The sequence below is a fragment of the Hylaeus anthracinus genome, unplaced genomic scaffold, assembly GCF_026225885.1.
Source record: "Hylaeus anthracinus isolate JK02 unplaced genomic scaffold, UHH_iyHylAnth1.0_haploid 3, whole genome shotgun sequence".
Taxonomy (NCBI): Eukaryota; Metazoa; Arthropoda; class Insecta; order Hymenoptera; family Colletidae; genus Hylaeus; species Hylaeus anthracinus.
In genome coordinates this window covers 6,941,760-6,967,471 of record NW_026535284.1, presented here as the reverse complement: position 1 = coordinate 6,967,471, position 25,712 = coordinate 6,941,760, and the positions used below count along the sequence as shown (strand labels likewise).

The window sequence follows — 25,712 nt, the reverse complement described above, 5'->3', positions numbered from 1 at the left end:
TTGGAGTGTTGTTTTGCATCTTGTAACATTTAGAGTACCTTTTTACTCTTATACATTTTTCGATGTTTGAATAGTGCTATGATTATGTCACTTTATTCACTTTTCAATTGTAAAATGTGCAGGAAGTTAATAATTATTATCGTAACTCAAGAGTTACGAAATCTGACGTTAGAATGTTCAAAACCCTTACGTGTAACTTTTATTTTGTATTATCTCTTTGAGTTTCCTAGTATTGATAACAATTTTGTGTGCACGTATTATTCATCTCCATACTATTACGAATTCTAATGTAATAGCCAAAGTATGTAACTTTTATATTCTATTATTCCTTCGAGTCCCTTAATAATATTATTAACTTCCCGTACAAGTTCAATTCTGATCAAAGAATTAAGATTCTTGCTCAGATAAAAATGTCGAATAACAAACAAAAAAGAATCAAGTTGAATTTATAGACATAAAAATATATATGTTTCATATGTCTATTTTATATATAAAATATACATGTATATACATATTATGTTATATACATATATATATATATACATATTATGTTATATACATATATATATATACATATTATGTTATATACATATATATACATATATGTTTTATATTTATTTCTATTTATTTTATTATATATACATAAATTTTTTTATTTTTTGTACATGTATATACAATTACAGAACAAAATTACATTTCGTATCGAACAAGTCGAAACTAGTCTCGACGATTCTCCCCGTCGAGTAAACGTAGCCAATAAATTACTACGCCGTTTTATTCTCGTTCATCTGTTATTCGAATCAAGTTTTGCCCATCCCTGTTGATAATTGACTCACCAGTAGACGTTGGATGATTGGTTGCAGGACGAGGAAGGAATTACCACCGAACGGCTGGGAATGGGGTGGCTGCAGCGCGGACGTCACCTACGGGATGAGGTAAGATAATTAGCCTGATGCGTAATGAATTCGTTGCTGTTTCTAGCGGCGCCCTTTGCACGTGTCACGTGCGTGTAAAACCTCCACGACGCTGCACGTCACGACAGATGTTATACACGCATGGATTTTAATATTGCAATTTAATGTTAGGTTCGCGCGTAGGTTTCTGGACGCGAGGGAGGTCGAGGGCGACGCGAGGAGTCTGATGAACCTCCATAATAACAAAGCAGGAAGAAAGGTGAGTAACGCATTACTTTCCTGTTAGACATCGAGTTTCTATTTCGATAATAATAAAAAGAAATTCTCGAATATGATTTGCAAGTTGAATTCGCGAAATATACGTTGCCGTTTGATAATGCTGGATACTCGAATATCGAAGTCGGTAGTCGGGAAGACTGTTTTGTTAATAATGAAGTTGTTCGAAAGGATTGCAAATGTATTGATCGTTAAGAGTTCGAAAAATCGATCGAAAGCAGACGTTTGATAAAATTTTGTATAAAAGTATAACTTAATTCTTGGCAGTCCGAGCTTCACACGATATAGGAACGCAAAGGGTTAACCATTTGATTAATAGTTATGCAGAATAGGTGGAATACTTACGAGAACCGTAGCACTATGAAGAATATTTAATCGAACAGATTTTACTTTTGAACGTTTCCGTCGCACGTCTAAACTCTTCGCGATAATCGAGCGTACTGAGAGCAATTTGGGTGGGGCGGTCACATTGTCCGCGGAAAATCAAAACACATCCCTCAAGGAGTGACGTAATCAGAAGCGCGTAATAGGCGAGACCTCGACTTTCGATACATTGGAATGTGTACACAGTCCAAGTGTTATCCAGCAGTGTTTTTGTCTCAGTATCCTTGAAACTTTCCGTTACAAATATCTACAGGGGATACACAAAGGAAGTAATAAACACCAGGCTTAAGAGTTTTCCAGGAATTATCCTCCAATATAATCCCTCGCAGAGAATGTCTCGGGATCTTATTTTGCCTCGAAGTCGACGAACCACGGAAATATTTAAAGGGTCAGGTAGAAACGGGCATTTAAACTCCCGTGACGTGGTTCCCCAAAAGACCCCGCACTGAGCGCTCGGTTCGATACCTGATCCCCGAATCACGCCGCAAATCGATTGTTTGCGATAGTAACGGATACGCGAGGCTAACAAAAGCCAAATGGAAGAACGTTACATAGGAATCAGTCGAATTTGTGGAAACTAAGTTTTAAAATATTTTGATAATTCTAAAAAGACACGAGATGACCTTATACGAATTTCTCTATTCCTCCCTCGAACATCCCTCTAGACGCATGCCAAATTTCAAACTTCCAGATGCCATTAAAATTAACAAAATATTTTAAAACTTAGTTTCCACAAATTCGACCAACTCAAGTTTCCTATGTAACGTCCTTCCATTTGGCTTTTGTTAACCTCGCGTATCCGTTACTATCGCAAACAATCGATTTGCGGCGTGATTCGGGGATCAGGTATTGAACCGAGCGCTTAGTGCGGGGCCTTTTAAAATATTTTGATAATTCTAAAAAGACACGAGATGACCTTATACGAATTTTTCTATTCCTCCCTCGAACATCCCTCTGGACGCATGCCAAATTTCAGACTTCCAGATGCCATGCTTTTCTCCAAAATAAATCCTAAATATCACTCGAATAATAACAGTTCTAACCGTGTATATTTCACAAACGACACGATAAATTCTGTTTTCTCTCCCAAAACTCTCCCTACGAATTTTACTGGCCATCCCAATAAACCACTCTCCCATCCCCCGAGGTGTAAAATTAATTTTCTCGATTTCGAGGGTCTTCGCCGAGCTGAAAATGGAGGCGTTCGAAAAAGAACCGCGAGGATTGCTTCGCAGATACTGTTCGTTGAGCCTTGCGTCTTAATTGGGGAAAGTTCGTCGAGCTTTCGTCTTCTTCGATGGGCTTTATTATCTGGGTGGCAATAAAAACGCGCATATATCGTGCGGTCCGCAATACATGCGCGTGGGGATCCATTGCGCATATAGAAGCGCCGACTAACGATTTATTCTGAGCGTTGATCGCCTCGCCGCATCGCATACTTTATGCCTCGACGATTTTTTTCAACCCACCTCCACGTCTCTCTCGCGCTTATTTTCCATCCCTTTCTCTCGATAATTCGAAATGTAAACCAGTTTTCTTGGGCACACGCGTTCGTCGATGGACGATGAACAAGAAGAGAAAGAAATTGTGGTGGGCGGAACGTGGATGGTCCAATTGTCGACCCATTTTTTTCGTAATCGCCATTTTGTCTGTTACGTTAACAAGGCGAAAATTTTACTCGTAGTCTGTGAGATAGTTCGATTCTATTGTTTTGTAGGTGAAGTGATGCACGAAATTTACTATTACTCAAAGAATATTATTAGACTCTTGAGGGATATTGACACATATGTGCACGTTTCCTTTTATATATTAATATCGTCATTACCTACTATAACAATACTTTCTCGAATTAAAAAATACACCAAATTTTCCATCGTCATTCAAAGAATATTATTAACCTCTTGAAGGATATTGACATATATGTGTATGCTTTTATATTAAAATGATCATTACTTGTTATTACAGTACTTTTTAGAATTAGAAAGTATGCTATATTAAAGTGAGACAGCATATTTGTATGTTACAATTGTTTTACAGATACAAATTCTTTTGATTTGTGCGTATTCCATTAATGCAAAAGAAAGAAATCCATAAAAAAATTCGTCTCTCAAGAAATTGATATTTTTCGCCTACATTATAATATAAGAAAAATTATAGAGCATTTTGTAAACATTCAAGGAATATTAATGTACCTGGATAGAAGATTTTATATGTTACTTTCGCCTACATTATGTTACGAGGAAAATAATGTAGCCTTTTATAAAGTACGAATAGTATTTCTTATATCGCTATAAAATTCTGAACGTCTATATTACACTATTCCTAATATACGTACGATTTCAAAAGACCTGTCGATGCTTCCTGAAAAAGATCTAATTTTCTCCCTCGAAAATAAAAGGAGAATCGTGCAAATGCGACGATCATCTGCACCATCAACTACAATGCTATTCGAAACGTGTCGTGTAATTCCAAATGTCACGACTCCGTGTCTAATACTCGAAATTACACGTCAGGCACATACACGATAACGATTTCTTGGGTAACGATGGATATTGTTTCTGTGCAGATAGTTAAAGCCCTGCTGCAAACGGAATGCAAATGCCATGGCGTGTCCGGCTCCTGCACCGTGAGAACCTGCTGGCGAACCTTGCCTAGTTTTCGTCAGATCGGCGATGCTCTGATGAAAAAATACTACAGAGCCAGGCCGGTCGTGGCGATCACGCCACCACCACCTCCCACGATGCAGGTAATACGCGTGAAATTAGGTCGATGATTCAATTTTCATTAAAAAAGAATTATTTGAGTGTTGTATAGTTTGAATAATTGCTGCATATTCAAGGGCGTTAAGTACCAAGCATGGTATTTTTAGGAGCTAAACAATTTCTTGGCATATTAATTTTATAATCACACTCTATAATGTGTTACAGTTGCAAGTTAAATTTGGAACAATTGCATTAAATTTCTCAAATAGTTATAAATTCAATATCGTCGTCTGTATGTTACAATAATAGACTGTTATAGACTACTCAATTTACATTCATTTTGCAATGACACCCTCTATCATATGCTACAATCAGATTTTCATTTAGAAGTTAAATATAGAATAACTATATCAATATATCAAATTATCAATTTCTTAAATGATTATGTATTAAATATTGTATTCCATACGTTACAATAATAGACCCTACTCAAAGTATTAAATATTGAAATTCTAAATGTGATATTAACTTTAAAAAACCTTTGCACCATTCTGTTAAACATACTTTTCTCGATCGTACTTCTTTCATCAAGCTTTCTTTAACGATAATTTATTTTGTTTTTTTTCTACGCAGAGTTTAGACACGTTGCACTCGACGTCGGCGGAAATGATCCCCATTTTGGGGAACGATGCGAAGACCCAGGGGAAACCCAACGACGTTGGCAAGTCTCGATACGACCGACAACCCCCGAAGAAGGTCATTAAACCAAGACGACCGCACTTGGTGCTGAAGAGAACGAAATCCAGCGGCGGATTAGCCATAGGTCAGAAAAGAATTCCAAAGAGAAGCGAGCTGGTCTTTTTGCAACCTTCCCCTAATTACTGCGAGCCTGACTTAGCCCAAGGCAGCCTGGGCACGCAAGGCAGATATTGTAATCGTACTAGTAAAGGTAAAACGAAATTTAAAAATATAAAGTCAAAACATTTGGCAAAATAATTTTAATATCATGTAAGAGGCACCCTTGTCGTGTAATATTTCCAGTATCGCTATTTTATTAAAAGAAAATCGAAATAAAAATTATTTTGTTATTACTCAATGTCTGTATAATAAATCACAGGAAACATATCTTGTATTATAGTAATGATTTTGAAATTAAAAAAAAAAAAAAAAATTGTTGAATATAGCTACGATTTTCACCCTTCTAAGGTGGCATCCCCCATTAAATTAACTCGCAATTAATAATGTGATTGATATCGTACTTGAAAAGCTCTAATATGTAATAATTATTTTACAGGATGAATAATTACACGCAAGCAAAATAATTTTACTAATCGAAGGAGAAATGCTGACTCTTACATACCTAAAATATATTTTGCAGGGAGTCTTAATTCAATAAAGTCTTTCAATTTTATTTCGTAGAATTCCAAGCAAGAAAAATAATTCTATTCGTGACATCGACGTGTAATCTTCTTAAAGAATCAAAATTTCACTGACTCCTCCATACCTTAAACACATTTTTCAGAAAGTATTAATTTGATTAAGTCTTTCAATTTCGTTTCGGTAGAATCTGTTCCACGTATGTTTGTTAATTTTCAGGAACCGACGGATGCGACTTGATGTGCTGCGGTCGTGGCTACAACACGCATCAATTCACGAGAACGTGGCAGTGCAGATGCAAGTTTCATTGGTGCTGCCGTGTGCATTGTGAAACCTGCACCGAGCGCACGGAAGAATACACGTGCAAATAAGCGTTCGAACATTTTTCCAATTTCGGCACACAAGTGATGTAAATATTTGCTAGACTTAACTGGCCACAAAGTGTTTGCACGCCATCGACGGACTCGCTACTATCGGTGCATTCGACTAAATCGGCGCGAATATCGTTAAAAATAGCGAACATTTCAGCCACGTGGCTAAAATTAATTTAACGTTGGCCACGAGTCGAACTTTCCGTAGTTTGCATAAAGATAACGCGCGTAGTTGATAGAGAGTTCGTTTTGTGCTTGGATTGAATCAATGGCAACATAAACCCACGATAAGGTACTCGAGCTTTGTAAAGTTTTTGTTCTTTAAGGTAAAGAACGATGCTCCTAGCAAGTAAGTTTCTTTACGATATTTAACCACGGTATTCGCGATATTGAACGATACGCGACCGTGAAACAATTAGGGACATTTGGCAGTGGGAGTTTAGAATTTCTTTCAAGTTTCTACATAGTTGCCAAACTCTCCTTCTAAACTGAATGTTTTAAACAGGGGTAGCTGCGAGGGCGCAGGAGTAAGAACCTGAGATTTTTGTATTGAATCAATTTTATTCTGGCTCTAAAATTCTTAAAGCTTAAAGAAAATTTCATTCTTATTTTTATCCAAGATTCGAAACGTTAAAATGAATCGATTTATTAACACTGACTAAATTCTTGTGATAGTTGCACCTACCACGTTTTAGTTATTCTATATTCGATATTTAAAAGCGCGTCATGTAAAGATTGGACATCCATTATGAATGTACTTTTATATCTGTTTCATGTTTATTATCACAACGGTTCTAATAATAATAAGATCAAGCACAAACCGCACCCTTTGTTTGGGACTTCAGAGGAGCCATCGATGTATTATCGTCGCCCATTCCTCAAATCCCAACCCTTCTAAGCCACCTTTGTGCGAGAAAATACTCAAAACGTTGTTTGCGACATAATGTCTAGAATAGCTAAAGCAACAATCGTATCGATTACTATACTCGTCGATTGTGCACGAAACAAAACAACTGATAATTCGTCGAAATATAAAGAGTTCTTCAAAAGGGGCCCAAGATTTTCCTTTTAACTAAAAACACATATGATTACAATTATAATAAAACATATGATTATAATAAAATACATATGATAATTAAACCTGAAATTAATTACGTTCACAGACATATTTTATTATCAAAGAAACAAAATTCTAAAGCCCCCTGTGGAAAATCCTTCACGATAATACGTAGCAAACAATCGACGTATCGTTTCACGAAATTCTGTATAAATTCCTTATTTGTTGGACTATATTTAGGAAAAATCCTTCTAGTAGCTTATAAAATACCTCTAACGTTAATGAACATTATATCAAGACACGCGTATAATTAGCAGTTCTGAACGATCACTGTTTCGCTAGCCCAGTGGTGTATACAGGCTTCTCTATGTTTCGTAGGAATAGCGTGTAAATTATTATTTATTAAAGACGCGACCGTCAATTATAAACATGAGCGATTGTACTTGCTTTCTTCGGCGACTAATAAAATTGCATTTTTCACAGGACAGAGTTATTATTCATCCCACCCTACCAACTTAACCAAACTTACTTCTTCCAGATTACTAATTTAAAAAATCCAATTTTTACAAAATGATCGCTTGCAATTTTTTAAATTTTGTTCAATGATCCCCAATCCAAAAATATTTACTCCATTCAAATTTTGTACACACTAATGTCACCAATTTTCTTAAAACTCTAAACAACGATCTCTACTTCGTATGTTTATTGGAAAAATAATAAACGATACAAAATCGAGGCTCTAATGACTCGATTAAAATTTGATATTATCAATAAAAATTCCGCATCATGAATTTCTTTAATTAAAAGCTTATCCAACTTTCCTTACAGTGGGTGTAAAAAGTATTCGTACACTGATCAATTTCTAAAAAATCTATATAAAATTGTAATTTATTAATTTATTTTTGATAAACAATGACATTCTATATATTCTTGGAAATCTCTAAAATAGATAGAGTACAAAAAAAAATAGCTATTTATGTAAGTTGCGAAATTAACAAGAAAAAAACAATTCATCGATAGAAATATTGAAGCAATAAGTATTCGCACAATTATTTAATTTTTAAAATTTGATTAAAAACAAAAGAAAGTATATAATACTTCCTTCGTGGGATTTCCTTTTGATTTCATAATTATTGTAACTTTTCTAAGGATTAAATTAACTAAATTATTAGTTATTTGAAGTGAGATCTTCTTCAATTTTTCTATTAGAGCCATTTTTTAAAGATACAATACTTTACTGAAAATTTGATGTTTTCTAATTCGTACGGAGCAATAAACTAATGTGTTTTTACAAACTCTACTGTAAATGGTTCGTCATAAGAATCGTACAAATACTTATTACTTCTATACTTTCACCCACTTTTCGCATCTTTTTGTTAATTTCACAAATTATATTAACTAGTAAATGTTGTTTGGACTATATCTTAGAGACTTCCGAGAATATGTAAAATATCATTGATTACAAAAAAAAAAGTTAAGAAACTACAATTTCATACAAAAGTTTTTTGGGAAATTGATTGGTGTACGAATACATTCTACACCCACTGTATATGAAAAGTGATAGCACCCCTCGACCATCACCTTGTAGAAAATGTCTTCCTCGGTCTATTCCTATAACCCAAGGAATCCTAATCAAACTCCCGTTACAAACTGAAATTGTTACCACGAAACTACGTGACGAGTATCGCGCAAGTAAACTGACCTAATATACCCAGAGACAAACAAATTACTAAGGGTAAATCTGTCTCAGACACTAAGTACTATTGTATTGCTCATGGAAGGGGAGAGCGTGGGGCTCCAGAAAGGAATTCAGGTATAAGGATTTTACAGGGTGAAGAAAGAATTGTTACGTCGACAATACGATGACCTGGTGACTATATAAGGAAACAATTTATTTGGAAATATCATTTTCGATCTGAACACGGACCAGTGCGCTTCGAGCTTCTGCCTTTGTCACAGACATCGAAATTACGCTTCAATTGGTGGGTATCTTCTCGAACTCTTTTACTATAATCAAACTTCTGTACTTCGCTTCAGTACCAAGTGTGAATGGATTTATTTTTATGAAATTTTGTCTAAAATCCTATTTCGATTCAATTTTAATTTAGTTTTAGTTTTCACCGAGCGATTTGAAAACATATTATTGTCTTTATATATCTTATATATATATAATAAACTTATAAATATTATAAGTCTTATAATATTTATTTGAGTATAAATCTCTTTTTGGTTGAAATGAATTCAAACGGATCACAAAAAGTTTATATCAATTTCAAAGGTCCAAAGACATATAAAGACAATAATATGTTTCCAAATCGCTCTGTAAAAACTAAAACTAAATTAAAATTGAATGAAAATAGGAAATTTATATAAACTTCTTGTGATCTGTTTGAATTTACTTCAACCAAAAAGAGATTTATACTCAAATAAATATTATAAGTCTTATATATATATATATATACATCTCTTTTTGATTTAAGTAAATTCAAACAGATCACAAAAAGTTTATATAAATTTATATAAGCGAGTCACTTATAATATAAGTAACTAAAAATAATTTATTTGTCACCTGTTCTGTTTTAGGTCACCCACTCATATGTCAGGGATGCCTCAAAATTGTACTTGTAGACTTGGACACGTATTACGCGTGATGCCAGTGACACTGAATTGTGTTATAATCTATTGCCCATGCCATTGTGGAAGGCACAGAGGTCACTGGGGCCTCCATCGGAATCCTCAACTGTATCAATTGGCGGCACATCCTTCGCGCCACTGCCAATATCTTCCAAACGACCACTTTACTCTTCCACGCCGTGATGCACTCATCCTTGGCCACGGCTATTTTCATAGCCACGACAGAGATATAGATTTAGAACACGAAGAATACATTAACTTCATGGAAAGTGGCTATGGCGAAGAAGAAATTGATCGATAAGTGAAATTGATTCAGTGTAGAAATTATTCTGTGCAATCAAAACTATTGCAATATTGCTACAAGTAGCTGTTATAACAATCTAGATTATATAAACGACGGGGTACTATGGCTGATAATTTGTTCTGACTACAGTGGATGCGCTAAGTGAAGAACCAGTTATGTTTGATAAGAGTTTGTCTCCTACTTCTAGGAATTGTGATATTATTATAAAAATGCGAAGTACAAACATATTGTATATATTTTTCATAGTTTATACGTATATAAAATGTATCAAAAACATTGAAACTACAAAGTGTTCTAAAATACATGGTACAGTCACAGTATTCTTAAAGTTACGAAAGATCGTTGCAGTCATCATAACTCATAAGACCCTCGTACAATTATTGCACGAAATTTTCTTGTGAGCAATACATTTTCAAGTGTTTACCTTGTAAAATTACATAAAAAATATAAATGTGTGTATAGTTATATAAAAACATCACCATGAATGTATTACATAATAAATGCATTCTGTTCTTAATAAATATTCTATATCTAAAATATAATTCTTAGATTTATTGTGTATCCGTCATTGTTGTCCTGATTGCTTGGAAAAGTACTTGACATTGATTATCGATAATAACTTGTGTCATGTATGCAGTAGCACCTGCTATTTTTGTAAACTGTTCAACAATTTTTGTGCCTCTTGTTGAGCATTATGATCATCATCGTTTTTCACGGGATATTCAGCGGTCATTTTTAAATACTTCAATGCTTGTTCTTTCTGATTTAATTTCAAGTAAGTTTTTCCAAGCATCAACAAATTATGGCTATAGAAATAGGGATCGACTTTCTCTGCATTTTCAAAATATGTCAGAGCTTCCTCGAAAGAGGAGTTCGGTGGTTTTTCAAATATTGCAGCTGCAATTTTTCTTTGATACCATGGTAGATCTGAAACTTGATAACACCATGTACCTAACATGTACATTGTTGTTGCATCCTTTGGATTGAGTTCTATTGCTCTCTGCAATATCACATTAATATATATGTAAATTTTCAAATCATCTGTTTTCTTGCTTAATTAATACATTATTTAAAAACGTATATATATACATATGTACCAGCATATGTTTTTTGATGTTATACAATTCTTTTATTCGTATTTTCATGCCTTCATAATTGGATTTACTGTCAAGGATGATAGCCATCCATTTATGTACAGCCCAATGATCCTCTTTTATTTTTAGAGCATTGGCTATTAAATCATAGGCTTCGTAAATCATTTTTTTCCCTTCTACTTCGGTGGCTGACTTAGCCATTTTATATAATGCTCTACACAAACGCCATATAATTTCAACATCTCCGCTATCCTACAAAAGTCTATTGTACACTCCTAAAACTTTGCTATATAAATAAACCTAATAAAAGTATATTTACTCTATAATTTGTTAAAATAAGGTACATTTCTTTGTAATGTCCTTGATCAAACAATGCATCAGCCTTTGTTATTAAAACCTCTTTTGCGGTTACACCTTTCTCAGGATCACCTTTCTTTTTTGTAAGACCCCACATACTCATAGCAGTGAGCGAAGATGTTATACATATCTTTGTTGCAAATGTATGATGATTGTTTTTCTAGTAGCAAAAGTTAATTTAAATACTTTTGTATATGCTACATCTAATTTTTGCTGTCAATTACTATTAGGTTTACATTTGAATGCATTTTGTGAAAATCTTATCAATAATAAAATTAAAAAGTAACTTTTGGTCATTATAAATTTTAATAACATTATACTATGCTAAAAACTTAGAAAAAATTAGGTAAATGCGTTTATTTATAACTGCAAACCTTTTGTGAAAACTGAAAACCTCTATGGGCAAATGACCTTTGCAATATTTTGGTATTTCTTGTAAATCGCAACACTTTCTGTACAAACATGTTGAGTTAAATTATTACAAAAAAAAATACAAAAAACAAACTAACATAACCTATGATATATTTTAATTTTATTAATAAAACACTCTTAAATTATTGTAATTTATTTTGACAAATAAACGCATAAACTTTACGTCACATAAGAAACACTACGTATTTACAAAGTCATCCATTTCACTTATTGACATGTATCGATATAAATGAATCGATATCATATTTGGTACATATCGATACTAAAAATACTTCAATTTTTTCGATTTGATATATCGATATGAATTCAATTATATTTTATTCCTTTATATTATATTATCCCTGATAGAAATATTAAATGTATATTGAAATTTTGTCAGTTGTATTTGATTATGTAATATTGAAGTTATATTAAGTTTAATAAACTTGATTGTAAACTGATCATTATTCATTGAGGAATCTTTTAATTTATATTTAGAGTTAGTCTAAATACGAGAATCATATGACTAATTTAATGTTAATGAATTATAATGTCAACTTATATCTTTCTGATTAATTTTCTTATAATTTTCTAAATATATACAGTTATAACGATTCGTGAGGTACATTCTCACGATTAAATAAACATACATATTCTTTATCTCTAAATTTGCAAAGCATTTTTATTATAAATCCCTTGAATAAAAGATAAGATGATTTATAATAAATGCACTCGTGCAAAATCTATAATGCCCATATTCCATGCCAGAATTCATGTAAATAAGACTTTAATATATACGAAACACACATGTGCAATGTGTTAGGTTATGTGTTATGTGTTATGTATTAAAAGATGGGAGATAGAATAAGTTTTACGCTAATTTGCTAACGTTATTTATAAGATACCGCAAAAATGCGTTGGAATATTCCTAAACCGTTTTATTACTTTTCAGCTGGCATAACTGTTGTTGGTGGGGCCTATTTGTTAAAGTAATTATATTTTTTTATTTAACATGGTGTTCCCAAAAAATTGTATTTTTGTAATATAATTCAATGATTATGGTTCTTTCTAAGTCATAAAAGTAACGAACTGTGTATTGTAATTAGCTCATAAATTAATGGTTCCTACTTCATGTAAACATTTAATATTATGTGTGACGATTTGTCTACCTAATACTAATTCTAATTATTATAAAGTAGAATATATAACGTTTCAAATAGAACTAGCTATTAACTCACTATGCTAATGGAAACATTAAGTTATTTGATTTCTATGTATTTTTATATATATATTATGTATAGGGATTATATTACTGGGCCATTATACACATGTAATGAAGACCTAACTGGCAAAGTAGTTATTGTAACAGGATCCAATACTGGCATTGGTAAAGAAATAGCATCTGAATTAGCTAATCTTAAAGCCAAAGTCATTATGGCATGCAGGGACATGGAAAAATGTGAAATGGTATTTACATTATTGTTTGTATTGTATAAAGTATAGAATTTGTGAGAACATTGTTAATAGTAATTATTTTCTGCATTTACTTCGAAATTTATATTATAAAGTACTTATTTTATTTAAATTATTTTTCTTTATTTCAGGCACGCCAACAAATAGTACTAGCTACTAAGAACAAATATGTGTATTGTAGAGAATGTGACTTAGCATCTCAAGAAAGCATAAAAAAATTTGTAGATCAATTCAAAAAAGGTATAGTAATTAATGTACAATTATGTATTTTTATTATGTGCATGGAATTAGTTATGAATTCTTCCTATTCTAATGTACTATTTCAAATGGAATAATAATATAATGCAAATGTTTCTTTTTAAATTGTAGAGCATTCAAAATTGCATATCCTTATAAATAATGCGGGAGTAATGAGGTGTCCTAAAAGTTACACTAAAGAAGGAATTGAAATGCAACTTGGTGTAAATCATATAGGGCACTTTTTACTAACAAACTTGTTATTGGATGTCATAAAAGATTCTGCACCATCGAGAATCATAAACGTTTCAAGTAGATCACATAAACATGGTAAAATTAAACTAAAGGATTTGAACAGTGACGAGTATTATGATCCTGGACAGGCATATGCTCAAAGTAAATTAGCTAATGTTCTGTTCACAAGAGAGTTAGCAAAAAGACTGGAAGGTACACAATGTGTTCAGAGGATTAATAGAATAGTTACTCTCGAATAATGTACCTTAATATTATCGTTAATTTATTATTTTTGTTCTGTTATCTAGGGACTGGTGTTACAGTAAATGCAGTTCATCCTGGTATAGTGCATACAGATATAGTACGACACATGAGTATTTATCATAACTTCATTACTAAGGCATTTACAGAAATAGTTATGTGGTTGTTTATGAAACCACCAAAAAAAGGAGCACAAACTGTTATATATGCTGCACTAGAGCCATCTTTGAAAGACGTCACTGGAGCTTATTTCAGGTAACTTTGAGTAGAATTCATTAAAATATAACAGAAACTTATTTCAATTCTTTGTTTGTTACAGTAACTATAAAGTTGCAGACATCTCGGACGAAGCTAAGAACGATGACATTGCAAAATGGCTATGGGCAGTCAGTGAAAAGTGGACTAGATTAAATCATATATAATTCAACGTAAATATAATAAAGACTTTAAAAATGTTATAATTGTTTTGATTATATATTAAGTAATGTCTTACTCGGAGAAAGCGATCTGTTTGGTTCGAAAATGTCCAACTCGGAACTCCAAAGAAGCGACTCGAATAAACTGAGTAATCCGAAAGAAAGGACTGATATTAAGTTTTTTAAATAAAAATACTGTAGGGTTACACACACATATCGACTCACGCCTTAATCGCACTTCACATTTATACTTATTTGTAATTGGCAATTACGTTTGAACATAGTCGACGTTAATTATGATTTTCATTTTTGATGTGTTTTCCAACCAGTTAGAATGTAAAATTAAATTTATATGCAAAGAAAAGTAGAGAATTCTTGTTTTGAATATTTTCATGTTGGTAGCGTCATCTAGAGGCGCGAAGTGGATACTAATTCATGACAAACTTGGGTCGTTCATTGAGAGATAGTGCTATATTTTCGGTATTTTTATTTATTTAAATAATTTGATATCAGTCAATTATTAGTGTACAAATCAACAATTAGATGTTGATTACAATAGTTGCGATGTAAAATTATATAAATATGCAGAAAAATGTATAGAATATGAATGCGAAACCATTTTTATGTCCATTAATTGGTGTTCGTGCTTTTATGTATAGCAAAATATGAATGCAATGCATGTTACGAATAATAAACTATAATATTTAACAATTATGGTACTCATTCCTCTGGGGCAATAATGCATCTATTACAAGATTAGAAAAAGTATTGGAGGCGTCATCTTACAGAAATGGCTGGAACTATTTTCACTAGACTTGGACGTTTTCCCATCGATGGCGATATTACAAAGTTGAGGTTAAGTGAGTTGTAAGTGCTCGACAGATGATTATTATTTATACTTGTTACAGTTACTTGCGTATACAATTATACGTATATTTAAATTCATTTATACAACAATGGAGCACGTACATTGTACGTAATTTAACAATGTAACGTTAATACAATACGATCGACTGACAGATTATCACGCATATTATTTTGTAGAAACAAAATTTTTTAAAAGACAGTATAATGCTTAGAACGTGGGAATCAGCAGATAAGGTTGTGAGGAAAGATGTAATCAAATTTGGCGGGTTTTCTAAGAAACCAACACAATGTGCTAGTTGCACAATTGTTATTAAAAACGTACATGTTGATAACGCATCTGTAGAGGATTTAAAAGAGAAATATAATTCGGAAATTTTCGATGGCACAGCTGAGAAAACACTAGTTATAGGTGAAGCAAAATGTCAAATAGATCGTCAAGTAGAAAGAGCAATTGAAATGATGAATGTTCTTGAAAACAGTTTAGTTACCTTAACAGTATCCCTGGAAGGTATCGATCAACCTGTAACGATCAAGTTTGAAATTACATTGACTAAAATGGAACCATACAAGCCAATCTGGGAATGGACCCCTGAAGAAAAATACTTAATAGCGTTAAGATATAAAGAAACTGGTGTCAGCTTATTTAAAAACTCTAGATGGGTAGATGCATTTCATAAATTTAGCAGAGCTTGTAAAATAATTATAACACTGGAACCAATACCTGATTTAGAATTGGATGCAAAGTTAGAAAATGACATGAATAGTTTGAGACTTGTTTTATACAACAATATGGCTGGATGTCATTTAAATCGCAAGAATTATGAATACACCATTTCTTTGTGTACTAAAGTTTTGAATAAGGAATGTAACAATGTTAAGGCATTATACAGAAGGGGAGTAGCATATGGAAATCAGAAAGATTTGGATAAAGCTGTCTCTGATCTGAAAAGTGTTGTTTCATTAGAACCACAAAATCGTGCTGCAAAAGAACAATTTTCATTTTATAATGCTAAATTATTAGAGGCAAATCAGAAGTATGAAGATATGGTTAAAAAGATGTTTAAAACATAAAATAGAATATTCTTGTACCTATCTGTGATGACAAAATAGAATACATTTGCATTTTGTAAATAAAAAAATATGCATTTATTTTTATCCACAATAATTAACACTACAATTAGACTAAGTTATTTAGAAATTACGCCTAAGAAAATATGTTGCAATATACAACCTTATAACTATTTATCCATATTATCACCATTGTCATCATCATCATCATTATTATTATTATTATTATTATAAGATTTGTGTTACAAAAGCATGCTTAAAATATATTTTGTGTGTATGACAAATATATAAATGTTTATAGTAAATAATAACATTACATTATTTGTCAGTAGACCTTATTTCAGTGACCTGATAATGTTTTCTATTATTACATTTGTTGTAGTAAAATGTCTTAAAAATTATTTCTGCATGTACACTTCCTTACTGGTTCCTAATTCAATGAAATCATCGGCCTATTACACTTAAACAGATAGAAATACTTTAACATTATACAAGCATTTATTAAAAATTTAATTGCATATTAAGAAAGTAAATTATTTTTACTTTCTCAACTGCAATTACATTGTAAAATTTATTGGGGAACATATGCTAAAATAACAATGAGAAACAGTTAGAATATTTAACTTTTCATTTCTTATACTTAAACAAAATATTAAAAGTACGACAAATCAAATTAAATTAATGTATGGCTCAAAAAAAAAATTAATTTTGAATTTTGGTAATGGCGCTTTTACTATGCTATTTTTAATCAATTAAAAAAAAAACACAACGTATTAAACCATCGTTTATTTTTTTAAACGCGTATTTTAAAAAATACGTCAATATTGAGGTGGGTCGAAATTGCAAATTTATCATTCAAATAAAAACAATTGTCTTTCATAATATTTAACAAATATACGAAACTTCATGAATAAATATGAAACTTCTTTATTTTTTGTATCAAAGTAAAAGTGACCACTAACAAATTGAAACATAATTTAAAAGTAATGTTGCATTATTTAAACCATCACCAAAAATCATATTACTCCCATATCATTAGTATAATGTAAACCTTTATGAAACCTTTCTTTCCATACATTGTATCAAAAAAATGTATACATGTAACAAGTTTCTAGGCATGTATATACTGGTGTATAACATGTACTCAAAAATGAATATTATGTAAATAATTAGTCAAAGAAATCGACAAAAATTAAATAAAACGTATGTCAATATTTGTTTGGCAAGATAATTAAATTTCAGTACATTCTCACGTTTTGTTTCTTTATCGAAACTTACTACACGTTCGATAGCGTTGTTTATTATATTCGTTTTCATTTGGCACTCGTGCAAACGATACATCAATTATAAATGATTAACTTTACTATGTCTACAATATCTGTAATAAATGTGTGTTGAAAGGAAAATAGTTAATATTTAAAAGTGCAGTTATCAAATGTGCTGGATAATAATTCGATATTTTTCCTAACAAAGGCTATAATTTACTAAAAATAATAATAACTTTGAAGGATCAACATAATTATATTCTCAATTCAATGAGAATAAAATCTAGCATATCTAATATGCAAATTTGAGCACTATTTACACCACATTGACAACAAATTCATCTTATGAACCATCCGTGTATGTTTTGATATAAATCACTGAACTTCGAAATGTTAAACAATTCAAGTCTATGAATTTTGGTATCGTCTACGAATTCCCGTTTTTCATTTGAGAAAAGAAGAAATGTTATAAGAACTGCGACCTGATTAGCAAATTTCGATATAAATTTTCGTACTTAATTTGCGGTCCATAAGATGTTCGAATTAAAGCAATATATCTATATTAGACTATTGTTGCCTATTTATTAAATAATGTGTTTAACAAAAACATAGAATAAACTACATGGCATATGTGTATATTTAGTTAATCGTAGTTATATATATCGTGAATTTTGTTCAGAATTCGTAAAATGTGAAGAACACTGAGAAGTATTTACATTTTAATTTATTAAAAAATTATTTGATACAATAGTAACTGATGTAGAATAAACCTGGCACAGACATAATTTAACTATGTTAGTTCATACATAGCATAATGGAGAAATGTACAAAGTGCGTGTTGTTAAAATTTTTCATTAAAAATATTTTAATACGTTTTTCTTCGTGACCTTACAATAAACTTAAGTATGTTCTTCTAATTAAGACGTTAATTTCGTAAGTACTCGTATTTCTTTAACTTTCTTTTCTTTTGTCATACATATTTTAATACAAAAAAAAAAAAAAAATAATAATAATTAAAACTACTTATAAACAGTAACAACCCAAAAATAATAGCGTTTATCCAAAGTATAATATCGTTCAGCAGTAATTGTGGAATTTTATTTCTCTAATAGTATAATATCAATGATCATGAACATTACTAATAACCACGATTTTCAACAATCTAATATGGAATTATAATCAAAATATACTGTATATACATTCACAGTCGCTTCGGATTAATATAGTGTTAACGCGGTGTTTCTTATCGTGACTCAAGAAACAAATCGTTTGTTTATGGCCTCATATCGAATGATCAAAAACTATGAAATTTTTGCATGTCACTAACTGAATTTTAATACATTGATGTATGGTTTAATGGACTCGAGAAATTGTGTTATGAAGGGAATGAACATTATGCTAGCTTAGGCTTGCCATTAGCCGTGACAGTGGCATTCATTGTTGTATTTGTAGCCATTTCGGCAGCTTGAGCCACTGCTACAGATACTGATTTCTCCACAAATTGTTGGTAGAGTGGTCTCATGAACTGAAGAAAAACAAAAATAATATTTTTATAATATTAATACCGATTTGTATAAAAATATTACTAATGTCTAAATCAATTATTATTCTACCCTGTGGGTGTAAGGCAGTATGAAATATGAACATGAAAACTGTAACGTTCAGGTAAAGATATAATTACTTTAAATCATTTTAACAAAATATGTATTATTTGTGACAGAATAAGTTTTCTTGACATTTGAGATGCACAGATAACGAAATTTACGATTACTTCTCTATTAACTATAAGCAAATGTCATACCTCTTATATACTCGTTCTTGTTAGTATTCGGCTTATCATACAAATTAAGAGTTGATAAAAAAAAAGAGTAAAAAAAAAAAAAATAATATCGAAGACTAGAACTAATACAATTAAAAAGTACGATATCAAAAGTAGTGGAATGTAAAATATTAAACGAACACCAAACATGAAAACCGATAATAAAATGGTAAACTGCTCTTAATAAAATATGTAATTACGAAAGTAATTATAAAAATATACGAAAAAAAGAAAAACCGTTTTGTAGGAAACATAAATATTATAAAGGACGAAGACGTTGCTTCTCTTCTTCCACTACTTCAAAAGAAAGAAAATATTGATATAATATAAATGTTAATTTAGCACACAATGGTACAATAAGTACAATTGTAGTACATGTCATCCAGACCTGCAGAAATAAGAAATGGTAGGTATGAATTAGGGGATGTGATAAAATGGTGAGTATCGATCATATAAAGTATTTACAGTTCGAAATTAATACATGCTGCACGTAACGCTGCAGTAAAATGCAATAATCGTCTCTACTCGATATCGATATTTTGAGTAAACAGGAGTTTCGAAAACAATTTAAAAAATGTACACGTGCGAATTCAGAACATCAAAATCAAATGTTCGTTTGAGGAGTATTTAGTTTTTCATTTGTGTTATTTATGGAAAGTGTTAAGAAGCATATAAAATGTAATTTAATATGTTTTATATGTTTTTGTTCCACACTCGCGCAAATACCATAAACAGAGCAACATTATCGGAATGTTCAAGCCGTTATATTTGTATATAATTAGTAAAAAATACATTACTTACATTATCCCATAAAATGTTTGCCACTTCATCTAATCCTCCACCAAATGATCTGAAATTACCACTGTACCTGTATGAATAAAACAAAAATGTTGCGATAAGACGAAGCTACAGAGAGAAGAAGTTCTTACGTGAGAAATTCTTATATACCTTATATACGTCCACAAAATAAGTGTTATTATACAAATACCAACAACAAGATTACAAATATTTGCTAGTGGGTATAAACCAGTGAAACCGAATATTCCAGATGAAAAATACATCGTTGCTGCAATTACGAAAAACACTGCGGGAGTTCGTGCTGCTTTAAAAATATTTTTGCTTTCATTGTGCGCCTTAAATTGAACAAAAGCTTCATCCATGTCCTATAGTAAACGAGGAATTAGAATTAATGCTACCTAAGTAATAATTACTGAATTTTATTTATGTTCAAATATAATGCTAACGACAACAAATACTTTCTTACCTTCATTAATTTATCCATGTACGTTTGACTGAACTCGTCTCCCCCCATTTTTCTTTTATTTTGAAACAGGTTAATGGCTTTGTCAACACAACGTAAATGTTCTGTTTCTAAATGTGCAGTTGCTAAAAATGGCTTTGCTCCGCCACAAACAGTTTCCATCGTTCGCAAATAAACATCTTTAGCTTCTGCTACCGCAGTTAAGTTATTCGCTTCTGCTGTTGCCTAAAATTATTCCGTCCACATAAAAGACACAGTACCGAAACAAAAATGATCGAGATACATAATTAAACCGTGAAAACTTACCACTAACATACTCTTAGGTTCCGGAAGTTCGTCCCCTTTATAAATTTTCATATAACTTTTGAAGTACTCTAACAGATCCTTCGCTTTCACAACTTGACCGTTAATTTTTTTCGTAACTAAATTTTCTGGAGCCAATAGCATCGGTATCAGCTCCTGAAGTTGACTTTTGAATTCTGGTTGGATTTCCGCTAATCTACCGTCGAAATTAGGGTTGGTGGCGATATTGAGGCCCGGATGTGGCATGAGGAAACAAGATATATCCGAGAAGCACGATTTAATATGCTTTCTCAGACTCTGCAATTCTGGGTGTTGTTTGTCACAAATTTCTAATCTCCTTTGCAATATCTTCTTCCCGCCGTGCGCGCCGTAGTCTGCTTCGTACGGGTAACTCCAGTCTCTAACTAGGAATTGCAGCTTCTGGAATGGTGTGCTTCCGGACTTTTCTAGTGCCAGCCTCCCGTACTCGGTAAAAAGTTGCAAATGCTGAAGATCATCCTCTTGGATATTTTGTGATAGATTATATATTTGTACAGACGACAACATCGTGCTCAGAGCAAACACGGTCGCGCAGTCTCTGACCGTCGACTGACTATCGAAAGCACCTTGTGTATCCATTAAAATCACAGCAACTTTTTCACCGGTTGTTAAGGTGCCAGGAAAAACTTTTGACCACATTATAATCCCTGTCGTGTCTCTCTCGGAGCCTCCTTTCCATGAAAAACCGCCCAGCGGTTCGTCATCTTTACCCAACCAGGAGTCTGTTTTGTTGTTGTTGTTATACTATAATAATTCCAGATAGCGTTATATAAGAAAACTAGCTTTCATCTCTGGAATTATATCGACAGTCACGTACCTGATAATTCATATACCGAAGGAAAAAATCGAGCAAGAAGCTTTTGCCTTTCCTGAAAGCACCTGCTACGGATACAACGACTACACTCCTATCTTTAACCTCGGGTTGGAGGAGAATCTCTGCCAAGGCTTCTTCATTTAATTCGAAGGTGTGATCTGGGTGAGCCAGTACAACTGGTATGGGTCTCCCTAAGTCCGATGTATCTTGGCTATTCATCGAGACTCGTTCTACTCTTTCTTGCCAGCCTACGCGGTCTACCGAGTCCCACAAGTGGAAAAGTACATTTAATTACGTAACGTTTGTCCAATAACAAAAGGATTATTCCTATTACATAGTGTTAACGATTATTTAGTAGCGTAGGAAGCTTGCATGTGTATGCACTGATAAATGTGAGTTAGTATAGTATTTTTACAGTCCAATGTTTATTCTGATAAAATTTATTTCATATTCTCGCTCAACTGAAAATGTCCGTGTAGTGTAGTCGAATAAAGCGATCGAAAGTGTCCTTGGATAGCTTATCACAAAATTGGAAGAAGTTAATTTATTAGCGAAATCATCGAAATTTTCAACTTTATTGAATATAAAGACGAGCTTTTGCTGGGAATTATGAACTTGTAGTGCGATCTGCTTGGAATAGAGGAAATTGACAGAAGAGGAGAAAGGAAACGTGGCGTTTGGAGACCATGACATAGCTGATACCAAGCATATGGACTGGCGTGTGGCCGTGTAATTTATTGCATGCAGCACGATAACAAACAATCCGAGACTAACTACTATCGCTTATGCACACTGCTCAAAAGTCGTGAGACATTTGCTAATCCCGACGAAACTGTAGTACACATTTAGAGTAGATCAATCATCTTCATCCAGATTTATTAGCTAATAAAATTTACAAACGCGTGTGGGATGTTTATTTGGCAATTACTTTAAATTCTTTATTTTCAAACTTTTTCAAAGTGCACACAATTTTAAGACCAGGAAAATTGTGCTATGTTTATTTTAATTCGTTCAAACTTAAATTATTTAAACGAAACGTCTTGGATCAAATTAAATACTTAACAACTCTCTCATGAAAATTTAATATAAATAAAAATTTGGTTGTTTATAGATCAACGATTGATGATTTTATTTTTATTCCCGCGACTATCTTTAATTTTCATTCATACTTTCCTATTTCATTTAATATTAATTGTCTGATTCTACATTACTAATTCTAATTTTGTCCACGTTTCCACAACAATTTGAACAATACTCATTCGATAATCCTACGACTTTTTTAAAATAACGGTATCTTTAAAACGTTATCGCGTTGTAATTATACTATAATTTCGTTTGCATTCGTCATTATTGTCCCAGTAACGAGCCTTTTTTCCTAACATTGGAACAATACGAAAAGAAATACGCGGATAACTGTGAATGCAATTCCTACATAGCGAGTGGTGTAATATACAATCGTTTCGTGGGTATGTAGGTTTCAAGGGTCCTGTACCACTTTCGTTTTCAACCACGGTTTCCATGGCACGCAATTCCCTGGCGCGTGCACCGTTAAATGATAAACTACGTGGAAATCTCTCACCATTTGTTTTCTTTCCGTTGCCATAACACGCGAGTAATTGCTACGCGAATGAAATTGCCACCCACGCGTTTACACGGTTATCGTTCAAGTCCACGATATCCATCTCGAAGGTTAACTACGTTGAGCTCAAACGTTAAAAATTTAATACTTCAAGTAATAATAAAAAATATAGTACTAGTTAAATAACTCCAAATTACTAACAAAATTTCACTTAAAGAATTTCACTCCTTTTTAAGTGCAGATCATATTTATTTCGAAGCCACAGATTTAAGACTTTAAGGTTGCTGCATTAATTTCCATGAAAATAATGGGAAATATTTAATAAGAAATTTTTTCAAATTTTTCGATAGCAGTGTCAGAGATTTTCAAAATATTCAGTCGATCTATTCGGTACATTTTATTTCCGCAGAAATAAATTAACTACTAACATAAAATAATACAATAATTTAATGTCGAATATCAATACTGTGTACCATTTCTATTAATCGAGTAGCTTCAGAGGAACGTTTGAACTACGCAAACCATAACGATTAACTTGGTACATTACTTTCAAAAGTCGCAAACTGTTACAATATTTTTAATGCACCGATCCTTTGAAGCCCGAGTGCTTTCAACGCTTTAACAACCGCGTCACTCATACACCGTGCGTTACCATTGGCACGACTTATGAGGAGACTTCCTCAATTGGATCGTCGGTATTTAAATAGCTTTTAGCATGATGTTTGAGCTTGAAATACTGAAGATAATAATACATACGATTTCAAATGCGGACGGTTAATACATAGTTTGTATGCTTCAAAGAAATTTTATTTCTACAGGTTCTTGAAGCTAGTTTTAAGATTATCTCGCGTGATAGATAATAATTAATGGCGGACTTTGTGCAGCTATGCATTACATCGTTTTTATACAATTTCGGTTGCATATGTATAAATACCTGCAGACCAGGGAATGATATAATTTTCATTAATATAACATGAGGAAGAATCTTGCAAAAACAGATACAATTCTCGCGAAGGAGCGCTAACATAATGCAACATCGTAAGAGGCCAGTTTCTGTATATCTAGCAACCACGCGAGCTATTACAAGGTCCACTCTCATGCAAATAGTTACTCGGGATAATGGAATAATTGGCGATAGTTGGTTCTTAAAATAGCCACTTTTCGGAAATTGTGGTAAGCATGAATGGGCCCAGTCATGGATCTTCGAAGTAAACATTGTACTTTCGTGACTGAACGATAATAGAAAATTCATCTCTTAAGAATAGTCACTTATTCAACAGATACAGATCTGGAACACAGTTTAAATGTGCTCGAGTGTAAATAATTATAAATAGAGGCGTATATTTACGTATTAACTATGCTTTGTTGCAATTTTTGATGATAATGTAATAAAGGATGAAGTATGATAACGTAGTTGTATGTGAGGATCTTCTTCATTGCAGACAATTATTTAAAATATCTGAAATCTCCTGAAGGAATGATCTTTTTACTAGTTTAGTAATTTACGCAGAAAAAATGTATTCTTATTAAAGAAAAAAAATAATGCAACTATCGATGGAGCATACACTATTGCACTTACACAAAAGATATGGTCCTACAAATACAGTATGCTTTGAACCATTCATCTTTTCCCTTTAACATTTTTTTCTAAGTGCACTGACGACTCGTCGCCCTTATTTAGCCCACTCTGTGTATAAATAAGAACGTATTGTTAGGGCCTTAGGTCTTAAAACTCATCTTATATGTTCTCTACAACCTCCTTTTCTTCTCTTTCTTATCTATCAAACCTATCGAATCGTTTCGAGTGTAAATTCGCGACTTTTTGAGACTGTATTGTTCCGGGAAGCTATCGTTCAGAGTCTTCTTTAACGCGAAGATCGAGCAAGTCGGAACGTCAACTACAAGGAGCTCAAACGAGCTGGAGCGTGTTTCAATCTAACGTGACGAAGCGTCTCCGAAGGAGGCCTTCCCTCGAGCGATTACTTATTGCAAGCGAACGGCCAATTATACTAGCGCGAATACTAATTCCGCCTTCTCTCTTCACTTTCGTCTTCAGCTTTTACGCCAGGTTTCCTCGTCACCGTCGTCGCCGGTAAAGTACACTCACACTCACACTCACACTCACACTCACACTCTCACTCTCTCTCTCACACACACACACACACACACACACACACACACACACACACACACAC

The 25,712-nt window shown here is 32.6% G+C and overlaps 5 protein-coding genes across 21 annotated transcripts in view; 3 read left to right on the top strand and 2 right to left on the bottom strand.

The window, feature by feature from the left end:
- LOC128894056 (proteasome subunit alpha type-5-like) overlaps nt 1–25,712 on the bottom strand; it is a 196,488-nt gene that overhangs the window by 149,897 nt on the left and 20,879 nt on the right. For 14 of the 17 annotated variants that reach the window (XR_008461450.1, XM_054155473.1, XM_054155476.1 and 11 more), the window contains 6 exons: nt 21,942–22,195; nt 21,089–21,868; nt 20,786–21,007; nt 20,470–20,684; nt 20,323–20,389; nt 837–923 (listed from right to left, as the gene is read on the bottom strand). Coding sequence is in view for 15 of the 17 variants with exons in the window: in XM_054155473.1 (XP_054011448.1) it covers nt 837–923; nt 20,323–20,389; nt 20,470–20,684; nt 20,786–21,007; nt 21,089–21,868; nt 21,942–22,195 (1,625 nt within the window). In the remaining 2 variants the exon portion in view is untranslated. Of the gene's footprint in view, nt 1–836; nt 924–18,408; nt 19,228–19,503; nt 19,910–20,322; nt 20,390–20,469; nt 20,685–20,785; nt 21,008–21,088; nt 21,869–21,941; nt 22,196–25,712 lie in introns of those variants that run through there. The other 3 variants (XR_008461449.1, XM_054155482.1, XM_054155485.1) reach the window with 3 other exon arrangements.
- On the top strand, nt 869–7,980 carry LOC128894080 (protein Wnt-7b-like). The gene is made up of 6 exons (XM_054155543.1): nt 869–935; nt 1,086–1,173; nt 4,141–4,320; nt 4,910–5,225; nt 5,873–6,316; nt 6,833–7,980. Exons 1-5 carry the CDS (start codon nt 931–933, stop codon nt 6,022–6,024), a joined length of 741 nt encoding a protein of 246 aa, XP_054011518.1. The 5' UTR covers nt 869–930; the 3' UTR covers nt 6,025–6,316; nt 6,833–7,980.
- LOC128894078 (regulator of microtubule dynamics protein 1-like) lies at nt 10,237–12,118 on the bottom strand. Its single transcript, XM_054155541.1, has 4 exons — nt 11,845–12,118; nt 11,433–11,630; nt 11,117–11,365; nt 10,237–11,019 (listed from the first exon to the last, which is right to left on the bottom strand). The coding sequence occupies exons 1-4, from the start codon at nt 11,932–11,934 to the stop codon at nt 10,666–10,668; spliced, it is 891 nt and encodes a 296-aa protein (XP_054011516.1). The 5' UTR covers nt 11,935–12,118; the 3' UTR covers nt 10,237–10,665.
- Nucleotides 12,600–14,547, top strand: LOC128894077 (retinol dehydrogenase 13-like). The gene is made up of 6 exons (XM_054155540.1): nt 12,600–12,870; nt 13,183–13,348; nt 13,486–13,594; nt 13,724–14,038; nt 14,134–14,341; nt 14,406–14,547. Exons 1-6 carry the CDS (start codon nt 12,794–12,796, stop codon nt 14,506–14,508), a joined length of 978 nt encoding a protein of 325 aa, XP_054011515.1. The 5' UTR covers nt 12,600–12,793; the 3' UTR covers nt 14,509–14,547.
- On the top strand, nt 14,942–18,721 carry LOC128894079 (uncharacterized). Its single transcript, XM_054155542.1, has 2 exons — nt 14,942–15,369; nt 15,547–18,721. Exon 2 carries the CDS (start codon nt 15,574–15,576, stop codon nt 16,438–16,440), a length of 867 nt encoding a protein of 288 aa, XP_054011517.1. The 5' UTR covers nt 14,942–15,369; nt 15,547–15,573; the 3' UTR covers nt 16,441–18,721.